The sequence below is a fragment of the Varanus komodoensis genome, unplaced genomic scaffold (assembly GCF_004798865.1).
Source record: "Varanus komodoensis strain SLA01 unplaced genomic scaffold, ASM479886v1 scaffold128, whole genome shotgun sequence".
NCBI classification, from domain to species: Eukaryota; Metazoa; Chordata; class Lepidosauria; order Squamata; family Varanidae; genus Varanus; species Varanus komodoensis.
This window is the reverse complement of record NW_025335368.1, coordinates 362,705-381,233: the sequence shown is the minus strand read 5'-3', so window position 1 is coordinate 381,233 and position 18,529 is coordinate 362,705. Positions and strand designations below refer to the sequence as shown.

Sequence of the window (18,529 nt, the reverse complement as noted above, 5' to 3'; positions counted from 1 at the left end):
TCAATGGAATGGAGCAGGGGGAACCTCACACCAACCATTTCTATGCATTCAAAATAAGAAGCCTGGTGTTGTTTTTCAGAAATGGACAACATCATAGTTGCAACTCAAGAAGTAGTAGCTGATGTGTGCAAGTGCTGGGACATACTGGGGTTCTCCTGAGTAGCACCAGCTCTGGAGGAAACTCCTGAAGTTCTCCAGAACCTTGAGGTCAGTGGGCTGTAGCTCAGTAGCAGAGTAGTTACTTGGCATGCAGAAGGCCTCAAGTTCAATCCCTAGCTTCTCTGGTTAAAAGGATCAGGTGGCAGATGATGGGCAGGACCTATTTTGTCTGAGACCATGGAGAGGCCCTGCCAATCAGAGAAGACAACAGAGTTTGAGGCAGACAAGAATGGCAACCAACAAGCAGAGGAATAGGAAACAGTTGGCAGAATCTCACCAATGGTAGACCTCAGCTTGATTGCTGAAGAACAACGGGAGAAGAAGAAACGAGCAGAAGGAAATTAGAAAAATTTGGGACCGATATGGAAAGGGTAAGTTTAAGTTTGGTGTTAGCAAAATTGCAGAAGAGATTTATAACTGTTGTAAGATTTAAGAGACAGTGTGGTATAGTGGTTAAGAGCATGGGACTGGGACTCAGACGATCTGGGTTCTAGCCCCCGCTCGGCCATGGAGCCAACTGGGTGACTTTGGGCCAGCCACAGACTGTCAGCCCAACCTACCTCACAGGGTTGTTGTTGTGGGGATAAGATGGAGGAGGAGAATGATGTAAGCTGCCTTGAGCCCTTAGAGGAAAAAGGCAGGATATAAATTGAAAAATAAATAAATAAATAAATAAAATAAAGCTGTGAAAATAGTAAAGTTAATTAAATAATATAAGGTGTATAGCACTGTATTTTGAATGAGTCTAATGATCGAAATATGGAAAAAAATTACAGTGCTACGGTAAAGGGTAAATTTAAGTTTGGTGTTGTTACAAGATTCAAGAGATAAAACGCTATAACATAGTAGAGTAAGGTTAACTTTTTGTTGTAAGCCGCCCCGAGGCTTCGGCGAATGGGGCGGCATAAAAATGTTTTAATAAATAAATAAAATAAAAAATAAATAAATAATATAAGTTTATAGCATTGCATTTTGAAAGAGTTTAATGATCAGCTGAACATAAGCCAGCAGTGTGACGCAGCAGCTAAGAGGACAAGCACCACCCTTGAATGTATAGCCAGAAGCCTGGCTTCCAGATCTAGGAGGTGCTGATACCACTCTACATGGCTCTGGTGTGCCCACAGCTGGAGTACTGGGTCTAGTTCTGGGCTCCACATTATAGGAGAGGCATAGCTAGGCTAGAATCAGTTCAGCACAGGGTCACACGAATGGTAGCTGGGGTGGGAGGGATGACGTATGAGGACTGATTGAGGGAACTGGGTCTTTTCAGCCCGGAGACTCCCAGGGGATCTTTAAGCGACTTATAGGTATGTGAAGGGATGAAAAGCATATGGGAGTTCAAAATACAGAGAGGTGGCAATTATTATAGCTAAGATAGCTGAGTATAAAACTAAAGTGAAGAAAGATGTGAAAGGTAGATATTTGATACTATAAGGTGAAATGAGAGGAGAAGATTATACATTAGTTAATATTTACACAGCAAATGTTGATCAGATGAATTTTTTAAAGGTTGTCCTGGAAAAATCAGAAGGCATTAGGAAAGGATTTGTAATAATGGCAGGAGATTTCATTATGGTAATGGATGAAAGGAAGGATAGATTAAATCCTACTAAAAAGGAAACAAGGTGTAATAGTACATCATTAAATAAAATGATAAATGATATTGATTTAAAAGATGCATAAAGAGAGTTGAAGGGAGAGAGAAAAAATATTTGTTAGTTCATAGATCTTATTCTAGGATTGATTATACATTTGTATCAAAGGATCTTTTTTCCTAGAATATATGCTTCAGATATAGGCTTGATAAAAATTATTGATCATGCATTAATAGATATGGACTTTAAAATAAAATGTGATTATGAAGAGGCTAGAAAATGAGGATGGATTTAAATGTTTTACAACATAAGCATATAATAGATAAAATAGAGAAAGAACTGAAAGAAATGTTAATGATAAAGAGGGAAGTGCATGAAGCTTCGTATGGGACACAATGAAGGCTGTTGCAATCAGAGTATTTATTAGGGAAACGTGGTATTTTAAAAGGCAATGGGCTAAATACGTGGAAAAATTAGAGGGTGATATAAAGGATCTGGAGAAGAAATATATAAATGATGGGGATATTAAAATTTTGGTGGAAATACAAGGTAAAAGGAAAGAGTTGCAGAATAGGGAAATAGCATGAACACAGATAAATGTAATATATTTGAAAAGGGATTTTTTTGAATTTAGCAGTAAGAATTCAAGAATGTTGGCTAGAGCTATGCAACAAAAAAGAAGTACAAACTTAATAGGAATAGTTAAAGATGAAAAGGGTAAAAATGTAACTTAGTGAAAGAAAAGTTAGGAATACTATGTAAATTTTATTTGAAGCTATATGCAGCTGGGAAGATGCCAATAGATAAAATTAGATCATATATAGAAAAGAATGTTGGGAATAAATTGCAGCCGGAAGATGGAGATCTAATGGAACAGGTGGTTAGGGAAGAGGAGATAGAAGAGGTTATTAGTAATTTAAAAGTAAGGAAAACTCTAGGCATAGATGGATTATAAGCAGAGTTTTATAAGGCATCTAGAAAGTTGCTGGTACCAAAATTAAAATTTCTTTTTGATAGCATACTGGAGGATGGAAAGATTCCAGAATCTTGGAAATATTCTTCAATAGTTTTGATACCAAAACCTAAGGATTTGACAGATCCTGGAGCACATAGGCCTATATCTTTGATAAATTAAGGCGCAAAAATGTTTATTGCAATATTTGCAAAAAGATGGAATAATTTTATTGATAAATGCATCAAAGTGGATCAGACTGGTTTTACAGTGGGGAAGAATGTTGGCTCTGACTATAAGAGTATCAGACATAATAGAATGTTTATCATAGGAAAGGTTAAAAGCAGGCATAATAGCATTGGATATTTTCAAAGCTTTTGATTGTGTGGAATGGCCAGCAATTAAGATGCTAATTGAGACATTAGGATTTGGTTCACAATTTAAATGTGTAATAAATCAATTATATTCAGAAAACTTTGCAAACTGTGACAGTTAATGATGGCTTAACAGAAAGAATATCCTTAGGCCAAGGCACTAGACAGAGATGCCCTCTTTCACCAATATTGTTTGCTTTAGTTATAGTATTATTGACAAATAGTATAAGAAATGATGATACTATAAAAAGGTATTGAATTTTAACTTAAACTTAAAATTAATTTATTTGTTGATGATACATTGTTAACAAATGAGGACCCATTTAATGTCATTGATCAGATTAAAACTCATTTGGTGGAATTTGGTGAGAGGTTTACAGGTTAATTGGGATAAATCTGAGATAATGCTGTTTAATTGCAGTAGGGAAGAAAAGGAAGGAATTAAGAATACATTTCATATTAAAATATGTAATATACTTAGGTATAAATATCTCAGAAACAATGTCTAAAATAATATTTTTGTATATTCAGGAAAACAAGATTATTTTGGTTTGGTAGAACAGCAGTTTATAAAATGAAAATTTTACTTAAGATTTTTTTTTTTACTTGGGATGTTGCTGATTAGGATATTAGGGAAATAGTTAAAAGATTGGCAAAATATTATTAATAAATTTTGTAACAAAGAAAGCAAGGATTAGTAAGAAAAGATGATATGAACCACAAACATTCATGTTTTAATAAATAAATAAATACTATTATTGTTTACTATAATAATAATTATTATTACTGTTTTTAATTATTGTAAGCCATCCTGAGATGTTTTATCAGGAAGGATGGGGTAAAAATGTTTTAAATAAATAAATTGAAAGGAGAAATGGGATCTTCAGTTAACTGAATGGTATAAAGAAGTTTGGAATGTAGTTGTTATTGATAAATTGACATGTGGGATTAGGGTGAGAAAGGGATAGATAAAGAAGAACAATTTTAATGATATATGATTGAATATGTACTAATAAAAATGAAGTGTATTAAACCTTTGGCTAATTCAATGCAATTTTGGATAGAAATGAGTGGAAAGTTAGAGCCAGAAGCAAAAAAGAAAGAAATGAAGGAAAAAAAATATTATTTATCCATGGTCCCAGTAGAGGGGTGTACTGTTTTTATTTATAGGGTTTTTTGTATCTTGTGCGGTTTTTTCTTCTATTTTTTGATGTATTTTGTATTTGTATTTATTTGTAGTAGTTTATTATCATTAATACAATTTTAAAAAATTAAAAAGTGGGACCTGGTGCAATGCAAATCTTCATATTGCTGTGTTTTGAAGGGAGTACTTTAGTCCAATTCCTATTCTCAGGGGAAGGAAAAGCCCTCACTGCTGCAGCCATTCACAGCCAGAAGGCCTCCTGATGGTCAGGATCCCAACCATCTGGAGGACACCATCTTGGGGAAGGCTTCTGCATGACTTTGGAACTATGCGCTGTTCCACCATATGGACCGAGACAATTTGTCCTGGGGGCTCATTCAGCCAATTAAGGCAGCATGAAGCAATCAGTCCTCCCTGTTGGACTGGTACTTCTGACTGGGCACCACCTTGGGAAGCAGCTCAGACCAAAAGGTTCAGACTCACCCCCTTTATAATCGTTGATGGCATCTGCCAAAGCGTCAATTGACTCGATATCCAGGTTATTTGTAGGTTCATCCTGTGGGTGAAGGAGAGTCACACAGAGAGATAACATTCATTTACAGAAAAAAAAGATAACTGGCTTCAGAAATGGAGCAGGAGGGCATGGGGGAAATGATTCCATCAGATACATCCTGCAGCAGCAAAGCAGCTATGCGACATCTGTCACTTGCCACACATCCACGCACTAGGTTGAAATTTTTAGGTTGAAACTAGGATCCAGAAGCCAATGAGGGCTTCAGAGGGGGGCCAAACCCGGAAGGCTGCATAGGTGGGTGGTAGCTAAACAAAGGACCCAGAGCTGGGGTGAGGGATAAATGTGTGAGTCGGGCAAGCAGATGCACCAAAATGGAAAAGGAGGGGAGAGGGGAGAGGCACACTGTGGGTAGGAGAACGCATGCCAAAGCAGATGGGAAGCCAGGGTGATGTGACTGCCCCAGGGGTGACCATGCTTCCATTTGAGAGAAGAGGGAGCAGCTTTTTCTGTGGACTTCCTGCTGAACAGACGCAGGTCTGGCGAAGGGGCCAGGATCTCCTTCCACAAAAGGAAGGAACTGGCCATGAGGGGAAGAGCCTGGCTTGAGGAATGCTCTGCTGACTCATCTTTAGGGACCTCCCCTCTGCCCTCCCCAAGCATAGCTTGTCCCATTCAGCAGGGACGCCGGACTCTCTCCCCAATATTCTCTGAGAGTTGGAAGGGCTGCTGTGGGGAGGAGGGGAAGGGGGTGCCAGCTCAGATCTGGATCCAGCCCTGTTGCTGGGAGATCTTCGGTGCTCTGCTGGGGGATGGTGCAGTTCCTTGACTCAGTCCTCCTGCACCTCAGAGGATCATCTGGCAGGGAGAGGAACGGCAGGGAAGCACCTGCAGAGCTCATCTAAGCACCCCATGCCCTGCTCACACTGAGATTTTTCAATTGTTCTGGAAGTGACTCAGCACAGAGAGAGATTGAGACCCACCAAAATGAGGACATCTGGTTCTCTGCAAGCCAGTTCCGCAAATACCACACGCGCTTTCTGTCCTCCTGGAGAAGAAGGAAAAGAGAGTCAAGTGGAGAATTAGGAGACTTGCCTTCTTCCCCCAGAGGTGGCAAAAATGGGATCTTGTCTGCCCGATGCTGTTGAACACAGAGAGAGGGCTTAAAGGTGGGGTCAGAAGTTCTAAGGCAAGGGCACAGCAGCTTGCGGCCCTTCAAGGTTGTTGGCCCTCTTCCAACTGTCTATGCTGGCTGGGGCTGATGGGAGTTCTGGGCCGAAGACACAGCTGTTCTGCCCTCCACCCATCTTCTCTCCAGCCTGCTTCTCAAGGTTGAGATGGAACACCAGCATTGAATAACTAGCACAGCCTTCCCGAGCCTGGTGGCCCCAGCCAGTACGGCCTCGACAGAATAAATCTTAAGAGCAGCAGGAAAGCCCTGCTGGATCAGGCCAAGGATCCATCTCATCCCGCACTCTGTTCACACAGTGGCCAGCCAGCTGCTCACAGGATCCCACCCGTGTTTCCCACATGTGGGCACACTGCCTCTGCTATGGGCAGCAGCATATAGCCATCAAGTCTTGTAGCCATTAGCAGCCTTCTCCCCATGAAGTTCTCTCATCCCCTTTTAAAGAAATCCAAACCATTTTCCCTCACTGTATCCTGTGGAAGTGAACTCCATCGTTAAAATCTGCACTGTATGAAGAAGCACTAGAACACAAAGAGGTGCCCCATGAAGCTGGACAAGCCGTCCTGAACCTCCCGCCAATCAATCAGCTTCATGGGACAACTTCATTGCGTTCTAACACTATGACACAGGGGGAAAGCACGTGTGAGCGACGCTCCACCTCTCCTCCCGGACCGTCCCTATTCCTGCTCCCACCCCACCGCTGCACATACCGGACAGCTTGCAGATCTGGATGGTGTGGGCATGGCTCTCCAGGCCAAACCGCCCCAGGCATTTGCGTGCATCCTGGTACGGCAAGTTGAAGTTGCGTTGCAAGTATTCTGTCGCTGTTTCCTGCATGTTCAGCTGGTCAGCATACTGCTGATTGAAGAAGCCAATTTTCTACCGGGGGTGGGGGAGGAAAAGTTGTCAGCCACAGCAAACCAAACCATGTCTTTCACCCAGCACTGACAAAGCGCCTTTCATAATCTGCCATCCAAGCAGTGCACCGATTCCAGACTTAGTCATGCTTAGAACAGTCCCCCTGTCATGACCAAATTAGTCTCACTGATCTCTGAACTTGACTAGCTCTGGATGAGACCTTGTTAGTGACTCTTTCAATCCCATTTGGTCTCATTCACTTAGGATGTCTCTTCATATGTTTTGGACTGCGGTTCTATAATCCTCGACCATTGGCCAGGCAGGCTGGGGGTAGTGTGAGTTGTAGTGTCCCAAGCTGCCCATCCCTGATTTAGGTGAAGCTGCTAGCCATAAATCCACAGCTGTGTTAGGAATTAAAGAATACTGAGCCCAGGAATTTGTCCCATCAGAACGGGTCCTTCCACACAAAATTCCACTGTTGCTGGATTTCATTTCAAGCTTTCATATCAGCAGCATAGCTTATTGCTGCTGCTGATAGGAGTCAGAAACCCATGCTGATCTACTGCAAATCACTGGATCGTCCCATAGATCCAACTGACCTTCTGCTCACCCCAAATTAAACTGCAAGGGGAATGAATGTCCCTTTGGGCCTGTTTAGAGGGAACGCAAGGCATGCTGAGCAGCGATCAACAGAGCCGGTTCTTGGATACACCTTCCACATCCAAACAGGAGAGTTGCGTGTGAGGGGCTGAGTAGGTGGGTGAGGAGAAGGGAAAGAGGGGGAAATCCTCCCTTCGCCTTTTATGGCTGGGGAGATGGGTTGCATTAGCAACCCCAAGTGAAATGCACCCATCATGAAAGATTTTACAATTCTACCCTTGTTCTCAATTAATGCTTACAATTGTAAGGTTCCCTGCAGCCCAAGCAGTGAAGTTCAAGAAATCGATCCTGGGCCTTTCATATCGAACTGCTTTGCATAATGTTAAGGTAGATGGTTTCTTGGGTCATGTGTCCTCATGGATCATAAGCAGTTAAAATAAACCATCTGCTGACAGAACTCACTCTTTCCATTCTGATTCACAGCCTTCCTTATGACCCAAAATGCGAATCTTTGCTCCCGTAAGTTCTAACAAAATCCCACCCCCTGATCAGAAAGTCACCAATACTTACTAGCCTGTGGTTTTTCCTCATTTCCCCTCTTGTCTAGAAAGATGAAAAGAGGGGGAAAAAACACACAAAAAGGAAGTTAGGGTGGACCCCAAGAGTCTGATCATCTTCCCTGAAATTAAAGGATCCAGTTTCACAGCTGAAAGAATTCAGGGTGAAAGCATAGCTGCTTCTGGGACAGAGAAGTGGGCAGGAGGGCTGGATGGAAAGAAAGAAGTCTGTGCAAAGTTAAGGGCTGAGGGCAACATTTTGCAGATGTCCCTGCAGATGAAGACCATCTGATTTTTTGACCATGTGCAAGCCATTCTGAGAAGCCTTTCAGCTGAAGACAGAGGTAAAAATGCTTGTAATAAAGCAAACATATAAAATGCTTTCCCCCCCCAACTAAAGCCCCCTTCACACAATTAACGTGAAAGGCGGCTAATTTGGAGCACAACTGGAGAAGCCCTTCCACAGAAATGAAACCTTATTCCATATTGGTATTCAGTGTGAATATTTATTGAATGTATGCATAATTTTAATAATTGTAAACTGCCCAGAGAGCCTGTGGGCTACAGGGCGGTATATAAATGTAATAAATAAATAAGACAGGTAGTTAATAGTATCTCTCAGGAAAAGGATGGGGGGATAAAAAATTAGAAAAGCCAGAAGATGCCAAGTTTGACACGGCTTACTTACCGGCGTTAGCTTCCCTGTTAGCAGCAGCAGCAGCGTACTCTTTCCCACACCATTGGGGCCTACGATACAAACTGTGGGACAGAGAAAGGAAGAGGAGCATTATTAAGACTATGTTTCCTAAAGGTTCCTCCATCCTTGAACGTGCAGAGGTAAGACAACCTGACATGCTGAGCTGTGCACACGCACACAGGTGAACTCAGGAGCAAGTATTGTTATGTTGCTAAGGGCTCAATCCCAGGCATGTTTAGATAGAGGAAAGCCTTTTTGCTGCCTAAGCGTGCACAGGATTGTGTCCACAGAGAACCCAGTGAATAAACTTGTTTGCCCTTAGCAAACAAGGAGACACTGTCTAGGCACAGGGAGAGCAAGGCACTCTGAAATGAAGCAGACCGCTCTTTTCACATCACTTACTTCGAGACTCCATGTCAATCCCAAAGTCCAAATTTTTGAAGAGAGGCTTCTGCCCTGCATAAGTGAAGTCCACACCTACAGGGAAGAAAACAAGGAAGATGGTGGAGGAAGAATTGCAAACTCTGATCCAGAACCGGGGAGGTGCTGCTTCTTCCCACAATGATGGTACAGTTTCTTCATCATGGGCAAGGCTTTCAAGAAGCCTAGGTGCATAGCAGGTTACACATGTGCGGTGTGAATGGATGATGAGAGAGAGAGAGAGAGCAGGCACACCACAATCTGGGCTGGAGTTGCTGACAAAAACTTCTACACTGGTGTCCCCCACATTTCTGGATCTGTAGGCACCTCCAGAAATGTGGGCACCATCACAAAAAGCAAACTCAGTGGATGGTTACAGTGGTGCCCATGGATGCTTAGGGTACATCTTCCCCAGCTGAAATGTTTCTTTCCAGTCCACAGGGCACTGCAGCATCTCTTTAGTAAGGATTATTCAATTCAGCTGATTGCTGGTGGTGTGACGCAGCTGATACTCCTTTCAAACACAAGTCCTGATAATGCCCAGTGGAGGTGATTACACAGACAAATTTTGTATTAAGAGCAATAAAACTGTTATCTATCCACTGATGTACAGTATTTTAACTTACCTGTTTCATAGAAATTAATTAATGGAACAGGAAATGGACCTCTGACAATTAAAAGACTGATATTACAAAACTGGAAGGAAAAACATGGACCTGCTAAAAATTAATGAATTGGGGACCATGCAATGCTTTGCATATATGAATGGGTGGCATGCATGCCACCTTCCAACAGATACTTATTAGGATCTGTGGAAGCCTATAAATAATTCCTAGAAAAATATATGCATTTCATACAATTCCATGTACATCTATTTAAAAATGGGATTTTTTAAAAAAAATCTGGCTGCCCATGGGCACCACGTTAAGGACTGCCTTACAGGAGCCATCCTGGAGAGCCCTGCTCCTGACCAGGACAGGTAGACAAAAGCAACCTTGCAGCCCAGAGTGCCGCTGCTTACCTGCCCCGCAGTCAACAAATGGGGCAGAGCCCCATAGGCACATACCTCTTGGGGGGCATCTTTGTACAAGCGTATCAAACTTGCCACATCCTTACTGCCATGTTTCTCGCACAGGAGCAGGGAAAAGCACCCTCTCCACACACAAGTGGGTCAGCACTCACCATCAGACCACGAGCGATCACGCTTGCGAATGGGAAGCTTGGGGCTGGGTAAGGCCAAAGAGAGGCTAATGCTGAGCTGGGCTCGTGAGGGGCTGGGCTTGAGAGCTCAGAGTGCTCTAACTGCTTGCTTTGCTTTGCTGCAATGCCTCTAGGTACAACAGAGCAGGTCCTGGCCACTGCCAAGGTGACCCGGCACTGTTCAAGCTGTGCAAGGCTGCTTGCGAAATCACGCCTGCCACTGCGGCTCCCTGCCCCCTTTGCACTCCCCCTGCAAAGACAGCTCTGTACCGTGCAGGCCCAGAATGGGCGGGCTGAGGGGTGGCGGGTTCGGAAAGGTGAATTTCACGGTATACTCCTTGGGCCGCTTCAGGAGTTCCGGGATCTCATTGGCCTCCTCGTCCGGGTTCTTCTTGCGGCACTTCTGCTGCTTGCGTGTCAGGGCCTCCTTCGTCTGCTTTTCCTGGAAATGGCCAGAGGGAGACAGGTGGACACTTTACTGACAAGCAAGGCCTAATCTAAGCCTTTCCAGGTTTTGCTGACCTACCAGAAACCCTCTAAAGTGCAAGCCTGTGCACATTTACTCAGAGAAAAGTGCCACTGAGTCCAGCGGGCCTTGCTCTCAAGGAAAAAGTGCAGCCTTCCAGCACCCATCAAGAGCCAATCCTACCAACCTCCTCACTGGAATAAAAGCCTACTCCTAACTGCCAAGGCCAAACAGAAGCCCAAGAGCCGTGAGTAACCCATCATATTATCCGAATTGCTATGATTATTTATTTCCTGGAAAACCAAACAAGAGGAATGACTGCCATGCGTAGTTCCACAGATGAACTCAGCAGGAAAGTTCAGCCTCCTGGCACTGCTCTGCTACGGGAGGGGCCCACAGAGCAGAGAGCGACCATGCTTCTCCCCAGGGCCGGGTGTCCTGTGCCAAGCACAACCCAGGGACGTACTGCCTGCTTCGTGGACTTCCCTCCAGCCTTGAGGTCTTTCAGCTTCTTCTCTTGCTTCTCGTACTGCTTCAGCAGCTCTTTCTGTTTCTGCTGATACATCTTCTTGAATGTCACTGAAAAGAGAAGATGGGACAAGCCTTAAGACCCTAACATCTTCCTGGCTTGCTCAATCCACATGCCCTTGCATACAGCCTCTAACTGTGGCTGTCTAGATGTCCCAGGAAGAGGTGGCCACGTTTCAGGCTTGCCAGAGCTCCTCTGATTTTGCAAGAGCAACAAAATGCGCAGAGGGAAAGTAAAGAAGAGGGTGCATCTGAGCGCATGCTAAGAATCTGTTTCCAGCACTGAGTGTGCAGCCTTTGGCACAATGTTCTGCTCCAGGATACCCCAAGCTTTCTTCAGTGCAGCAACCAGATTTAAGCTGGGAAGTGCTTTTGTGGAGCTAGGAGTCAGAAATCCTTGTCAAGCTGCCACAAATTGCTCAGAGGTCTCTGGCCAGATCCTGATCTCTCTTCTGTTTTACATCTGCTGAGAAGTAAGCACCACTGAGATCTTTGAGACTTACCTCCAGGTAAGTGTGCATCAAATCACAGCATTAGCACAACCTGAAAAAAAGAATTGCGCTGCTCTTTGCGCAAGCATCCGTGTGCCTTGCAATCTTGTAGGAGTGACCTAGAGATCGACCAGCAGACCCTGAGGTAGCTTATGGCCTCCCTCCTCGTCCCCACCCCGCTGCCAGCACCTGCCAATCTGAAGTGTCCTACACCTGGGCAGGGAGCCTGCCAGGAACAACACTGTGACAGGTGAGGCATGAGGCAAAAAACCTCTCTGCAACTGCACTGCGGCACAGCAAAGGATCCTCAGGGAAGTGACCCGAAGGTGGGGAAAGGCCGACCTCCTCCAACATTTCTGGCTAAGCAGGGGCTCACTGCTCTTGAGCCCCAGGGGAACCACAGATCGCTTCAGTTGGTGGATGCCAGAAAGACACGCATTCCTTTGACTCAACCTTGTCCTTTCCTCAGGACATGCTTGAAAAGCAAACACAGTGTTGTTTGTGTGCTGAGCACCCTCCTGCCACCTAACGAATCTTCATCCCCAGTAACCCTGCCTCCATATAGTCGGTGTGGCCCCAGCTTCTAAAATACACAGGCTTGAATCCTCCTTGCATTCCCTGCCCCCTTGAAAAAAAGCTTTGCTACTTTCGCCAATTCAGAGTGTAAAAGGAGGAGGGTGGAAGTCAGCCACTTCTGAGGACAGAAAGTGCAAGCGTTCTGCAGTGGGAAGGTGTACGGGGGAGATACTCAAGAGGAGCACTTTTGAATACATCTATTTAGTTTGCCACAGTTGAGAAGTTTGCAGTAGTGCACCACAGTTACCCCAGCAGCAAAATCAAAGTTAGTTTTTGTGTGGTCAAGCACCTATCCACCCCCACTCACCTCCTGGGATTTCACGCCCTAGACTGAAAGTGACTATGGAAAAAATATGGAAGTCATAGACTTTCTGAAAGAAGCATGGGAAATCTACCATATGTCAAGGAATTCTTTCTGAACTCTGAAGAAAGAACCTACATGTTTGCCACACCGGTCATGAGGCTTGCTTTCTAGATAGCGAGATAACGAGGCACACAGACCAACACGGAGAATGGCATGACAAGTTCAGCTTTTCAAATTCTATGTGAAAATACCATTTCTCTTGCATGGGAATAGCTGCGGGACAGACAGGAAGTCCTGAAAAGCCGAATCCCTTCTGAGGGTCACTTGACTTAATTCCAAGTCACAAGATGTGTGTTCTTGCTCCCGTGGGAACAAAGACAGCCATTGATGCTGTGTCTATAGGGAAGTGGGGTGGCCAAGGCTCTGGGGCGGAGACTTCACAGCCCAGCGGCACTCTGCACAGAAGGGCTCTTTGAGCCTCTGTCGCTCCCAAGAGCTGCCTTTGGAATCGTAAAAGCACCTTCCTCCCGGAGACTCTGCCAGCGCTCACACTGATCAAAGTAATCCCTGCTGGGTCTTGTGTCTTCTCCGGGAAAATTTCCCCTCTCTCAGCCTGTACTACCACAGAGGGTATTAAGAGGAGGAAATCAAACAACAGAACATGCCACCAGCTATTTGCACAGGGCAGGAAAAAAGCAGAAAAGCTGGGTAACACAATCAGTACGGGAAGATCTGGAAACAGAACTGGGATGGGAGGGAATTTGGTTCAGCTGCATGGTATTTTCTGTCTGCCAAAATATCTACTACAACTGAATTGAAATTGTTCCTGAGGCAGCCCAAGTGCTTCTCCAAATCTTCCTTCACAAATCTTGGTGTCAAATATTCATCAAATATTTGCCAAACACTGCTGGATGTGAAATCCGAACACTGGGTGCCAGTTTTTCAGCAAATGCCGCTGTCAGGATCTACCACTGCACGGTTGCAGGAGCTGCCAGCTGCTGTTTGATAACTCAAATGTATCAGGTGTAAGTTTCAGCTGATTCTGGAACTCAAAGCAGTATTTAAATCTTGACATATGACATTTGCTATTTTTACCTGGCAAAAAAGCAGTCAAAGGACTGCCCCAGTCAGTCTAAATGCCTCAAATTAATATTGCATGCTGCACTCAGTTTTCAGAGTCAAAGCCCAGTGTTGTTACTTGAAATGGGCGGATTCCTAGATCTTGTAAAAAACAGTTTCAGTTCTCTGAACTAGGTCCCTTGCAAGTGCGTCCTTGTTGCTGCTTCATTTTAGCCGTACCCCACAGGAAAACCCTGCAAACTGCGTTGCCCTTGAACACTGGCGTTGCCCCCTCCCCCTTAAGTTTTGTGGGGCTGAGGAGAGCACTCACTATAGTTCCCGCGGTAGTAGAAGAGCTTTTGCATGTCTAGATGAATGATGTCTGTGCACACGTCGTCCAAGAAGCCCTGGTCGTGGGAAACGATGAGGAGGGTTTTCTTCCATGTCTGGAGGTAGCTGAAAGAGGGAGCGGAGCAGAAGCAGGAAAAACAGCAAGTTGGGATTGGTCTCCAAAGTGCAAACAACGTCTTACTCCAACCTTCACCCATCTGTATTCCAGAAGGGAGGGAAGAGGGCAGAGCCGAGGAGGAGGGAGGGCATGGTCTCCTGGGGACATCCGCTAGGCTGGAGCTGGCCATGGGCCCAAGGTCCTACATGCTTGCCTGAAGGCTTGCCTGCAACCTTAAGGGGCCTCACAGCCATCGCTTCGGGCTCAGGAGGCTAGCCAGCAACGTACTTGTTAAGCCAGATGACGGCATTGAGGTCCAAGTGGTTGGTGGGCTCGTCAAGCATCAGCAATGTGGGCTCCATGAACAGTGCTCTGAAAGGGAGAATGAAGAGCAGTGACCACCTGAGTGGTCCCCTCCGGAAAGCCACGTGCCCTGCATGGGAAGGGACAGCAGCTAACCTGGGCAGGAAGGGCTTAGGAAGAGACAAGCTCCAGGTATCTGGGAACTCCTGGAGCTAATAAGCAATGGTCTGTACTGGCCTTCGCCAACCTGGTGCCGCCGGGATGTGTTGGGACTACAACCTCCATCATTTCCATCCAGCAGGACCAATGGTCAAGAACACAGGCAGCTGCAGTCCGCAACATCTGGAGGGCACCAGGCTGATCTCTAGACGATTAGCTGACCTGAGGTCTCACATACAGGAAGGATCTTGGAGGCTGGAAATGGGAGCGTGTGGTGTTTATGAAAGCCACCCTGAAAACAGTTTGATGGCGGTCAACAGATAAATTGAATGAATGCATACATGTATTTATTTATATTTCATGCCTACGCTACCCCACAGCTGAAGCTCTCTGGTAATAAGTAATTATTACTTAATCACAGTCATTCATTCATTCATTTACATTATTTGAATTCTGCTTCATGCCTAAACAGATTTTTATTCTACCCTTCACTCAGGGCAGTGTGAGAGGTCACCCCACTCCCCCGGTAACAACCCTGTGAAGGAGGTTCAAGGTATGGTGCGTAGTCCCAGGGGCACATGGTGATTTTGGTGTCTAAGAGGGGATGTGAACCAAGGCCTCACACGTGCGGAACAGCTTCTTTCCTACAAAGCTGTACTGAAGAAAGAACCTGGAAAACCCAGAAAGTTTCCAAAGTATTAAAGTCTGATTCAAACTTGACCAATAAAACCCGTGTTTCTATTTCACTCGACATTAATCAGTCTCTAAGGACTTGTGAGGTAGTGGAGATGCGGTTGCCCAGTGGCCTCCCTACCCAGCACTAAAGTTACCTGGAGCAAGAAGAAATGTTAACTCAACATGCATGGCTTGCTTCTCTTCTAGAGGAGACACCATTCAAGTACTCCTTTTCTCCATCTTCTGCCTCATAATTACCTGGCCAGGGACACCCTCATGCGCCAGCCCCCGGAGAACTTCTTGGTTTGCCGGTTCTGCATCTCGGGATTGAATCCCAAACCAGCCAGGATTCTCCGAGCTTTGGCCTCAGCCGCTGCCGCTCCCGTGGCCCGCAATTCCTCATAGATCTGAGAAAAGAAGCAGGGGAGCAGGAAAAATGCATAACATGATAGGAGATCCACCTAAAAGAACTGAGCACCCATTTTAGGGGATTATTATCATTCTTATTACATTAGATTACATTTAAATTCAGCCCTTCCTCCTCTTGCAAGGAACACAAGGCCTCTTACAAGGTTGTAAGAGATCATGATGCTAGTAGACAGCTTTTAAACAAATCTAGTAAATAAATAAGGCTCTCCTCCTCTCCATTTTTTCCTCACAACAACCCTGTGAGGTAGGTAAGGCTGAGAGTCTGCTACTGGCCCAAAGTCACCCACTGAGCTTGAAGGCCAAGTGGGGACTAGAGCCCAGGCATCCCAAGTCCCAATCCAACACTGTAGCCATTATGCCACACTGGCTCCCAGAAAGGGCGTTACAGAGGGAAAAAGGAGATTTGGCAACAATATGGGTCAATGAAACTAGCATGCCTTGCCTAATTTGCTGACAGGGTAGGACACTTGCCAACACCAGCTGCTCAGACAGTCCATTCATCCTTTTAAATGTTACTTCACGGTTGCTAGGCTTCCAGCATTTGTGCTCCATTTCTTCATTGCACACTGAACACTGCATGATCCATGAATATACTGTCACATTTTATTTATGCATCTAATTTGTACCTGCCTTTCTACAACGAAAAATGGCACTCAAGGCAGCTCCTCTCTTCTGTCAGCCAGCAATGCAATTCACTTGCTCACCTTGCAAATATAACAGAGATGCTACAGAGCATTCATTCTCTTGCTTTTCCCATTGTCAGATTGGTTCCCTTCTCTTTGTCTCAGGTAAAAATGATAAAAGAAAATAAGAACAACATGCTAGATTGGAACAAAGGCTCCACTTGTGCTATTAAAAATGTGTATTCAGCTCCTAGAAAAGGGCTGACAGGGCAAACTGCTCACACCTATTCTGTATCAGTCTGAAAATTATTTTGCTGGCTTTTCCCTCCCTATCCCGTTCCTTGTGTGTTGATTCTTTGTCAATGGTAAGTCTGCAGGGGTCATCTCATTTTACTGATTGATTTTAAGTTGCTCTGGCATTCTTCTTTTGTCTAAAGAGCAGCATAAAAATATTTTATGTAAATAAGATGTACGGTCTCTACTTGGTCCTGGGAAACAGATGCATAGCTAGATCAGTTAACGGAGACCAGTTACCCTTTAAAATGCTTTAAACACTGTCACACTCACAACTGGGTGATTAAAAGGCGGCATTAGCAGTACATTCTCCCAGAAGAAGCCTGCAGGTGAAGGGGTGATTTCTATCACTGCAAGGGTAGAACAAACTTGCCAGCAGTGCAGCGACCCTGGGGATGCACTGCAGGGGAACCGAACTCAAGACATGCCTTGACTGGTGCCGACTCCTCCAACACAGGATGCAGGAATTTTAGAGGCACATGGCCCGTCCGCGTCTCGGCCCCCTTGGCACAACACGGCCGGCACACCCGCGTACCTTCTCCAGCCGCTCCGCTGCGGTGTCATCCCCCTTCTCCAGCAGGGCCTGCAGTTGCTTCTCCTCCTCCAGCAGCTTCAGCCGCTTGGTGTCAGCTTTGAGCACGGCTTGCACCGCGGGGGTCTCATCCGCAATCACCTCTGTGAGGATGAAGAAAGCCACGGTGAGGAGCAGCAGCCCAGCAGGGGCTGCCTTTTAAGACTGGCAGCAGCGCGACATGGAATTGCAGAGGAATGGCTTTCATGGCACTAAAGCCAGACAAGAAAATCAAGTTCTGGATCTGGCTGGCGGCACAAAAGGGCGGATGCTGTGCTTGCCCTCTTCACACATGTTGGCACTCTGGCCACAGTGGCGGATGTCATGTGATGGCTAAGAGGCTGGGCTAAATATCAGGAAATCGCTGGTCCGATGCCAGGTAGGGCCTTCCCCCTCCCCACTCCTGCCATGGGCGGGGGGTGGGGGGCGAAATGCTGCTGATTTTTAACTAACAAGGTTGCTATCAAGGTTGCTACTAGTATGTACACATGAGGCACTCTGAACATGCGGACACACCGGGCAAAGAAAACAACTGCACCTTTCTCATAGGCTTTTTATTGCTATGGATTGTGATGTGCTGACAGCTCTAGTCCAGCTGGGGATGAAGAAACAGAGGACAGAATTATCAATGGCTATCAGCTATAGCAGCTATGAACCTCCAGCTCATGTGTTGGTGGATCCAGCTGCTACCAGAGGCAGGGGGAGAGAAACTAGCTTCCCCGTCCTCTTTGTAGGCTCTGTTGGGTCATGCTGAGAATGTGGATCCCAGAATGTAAAGGGCTTTGGTCCAAGCCAGCCGCATCCTTCTTGAATAGGGCTTGAATAGGGCTCACAGGGCTGCTGTGGAAGTCAGTTAAACCCAGGCCTGTAACATGTAGCAGCCAGGTCAAACTGTAGCAGTTCCATGTCGAGATCCCTGCTTAGCCATGAAGGTCCTCTAGGGCGCCTTGGGCAAGGCAATCCCTCTTGGCCTAGCCTATTTTGGCAGAGTGTGGACAAAATGGGGTGAACTCATGCATGTGACTTTGAGCTGCTGAAAGGAAGAGCAGGAGAACAGAGGCAAGATTAAAAAAAAAACACAAACAAACAAACAAACAAACGATGCCAGGGCATGACCCAAGGGCACGCTGCTCAGCTACTTCGCTGAGGGGCTCTGGTCTGGCCCGGACACCTCTCAGGAACCCCAAGGCATCCCCTCCTCACTGGGATGGACAGACGACTGGGATGCACATGCACTGGGCTTAGGGGGAAGGAATCAGCCTCTGGATGTCCGCCGCCCATGCAGAGCGCTCCTCCACGCTTTACACAAAAGACAGGCAGCGGGGCACGTCGCAAGGCAGCCCTGCA

The 18,529-nt window shown here is 45.7% G+C and overlaps 1 protein-coding gene across 2 annotated transcripts in view; it reads right to left on the bottom strand.

Moving 5' to 3' along the window:
• Positions 1-18,529, bottom strand: part of ABCF1 (ATP binding cassette subfamily F member 1) — a 40,830-nt gene that overhangs the window by 925 nt on the left and 21,376 nt on the right. For both annotated transcript variants that reach the window (XM_044422448.1, XM_044422449.1), the window contains exons 15-26: positions 17,147-17,286; positions 15,524-15,672; positions 14,417-14,500; positions 14,012-14,136; positions 11,189-11,301; positions 10,527-10,698; positions 9,039-9,113; positions 8,628-8,698; positions 7,953-7,985; positions 6,635-6,803; positions 5,719-5,783; positions 4,708-4,780 (exon numbers count right to left, since the gene is read on the bottom strand). In XM_044422448.1, coding sequence (XP_044278383.1) covers positions 4,708-4,780; positions 5,719-5,783; positions 6,635-6,803; positions 7,953-7,985; positions 8,628-8,698; positions 9,039-9,113; positions 10,527-10,698; positions 11,189-11,301; positions 14,012-14,136; positions 14,417-14,500; positions 15,524-15,672; positions 17,147-17,286 — 1,269 coding nt within the window. The remainder of the gene's footprint in view (positions 1-4,707; positions 4,781-5,718; positions 5,784-6,634; positions 6,804-7,952; positions 7,986-8,627; positions 8,699-9,038; positions 9,114-10,526; positions 10,699-11,188; positions 11,302-14,011; positions 14,137-14,416; positions 14,501-15,523; positions 15,673-17,146; positions 17,287-18,529) is intronic.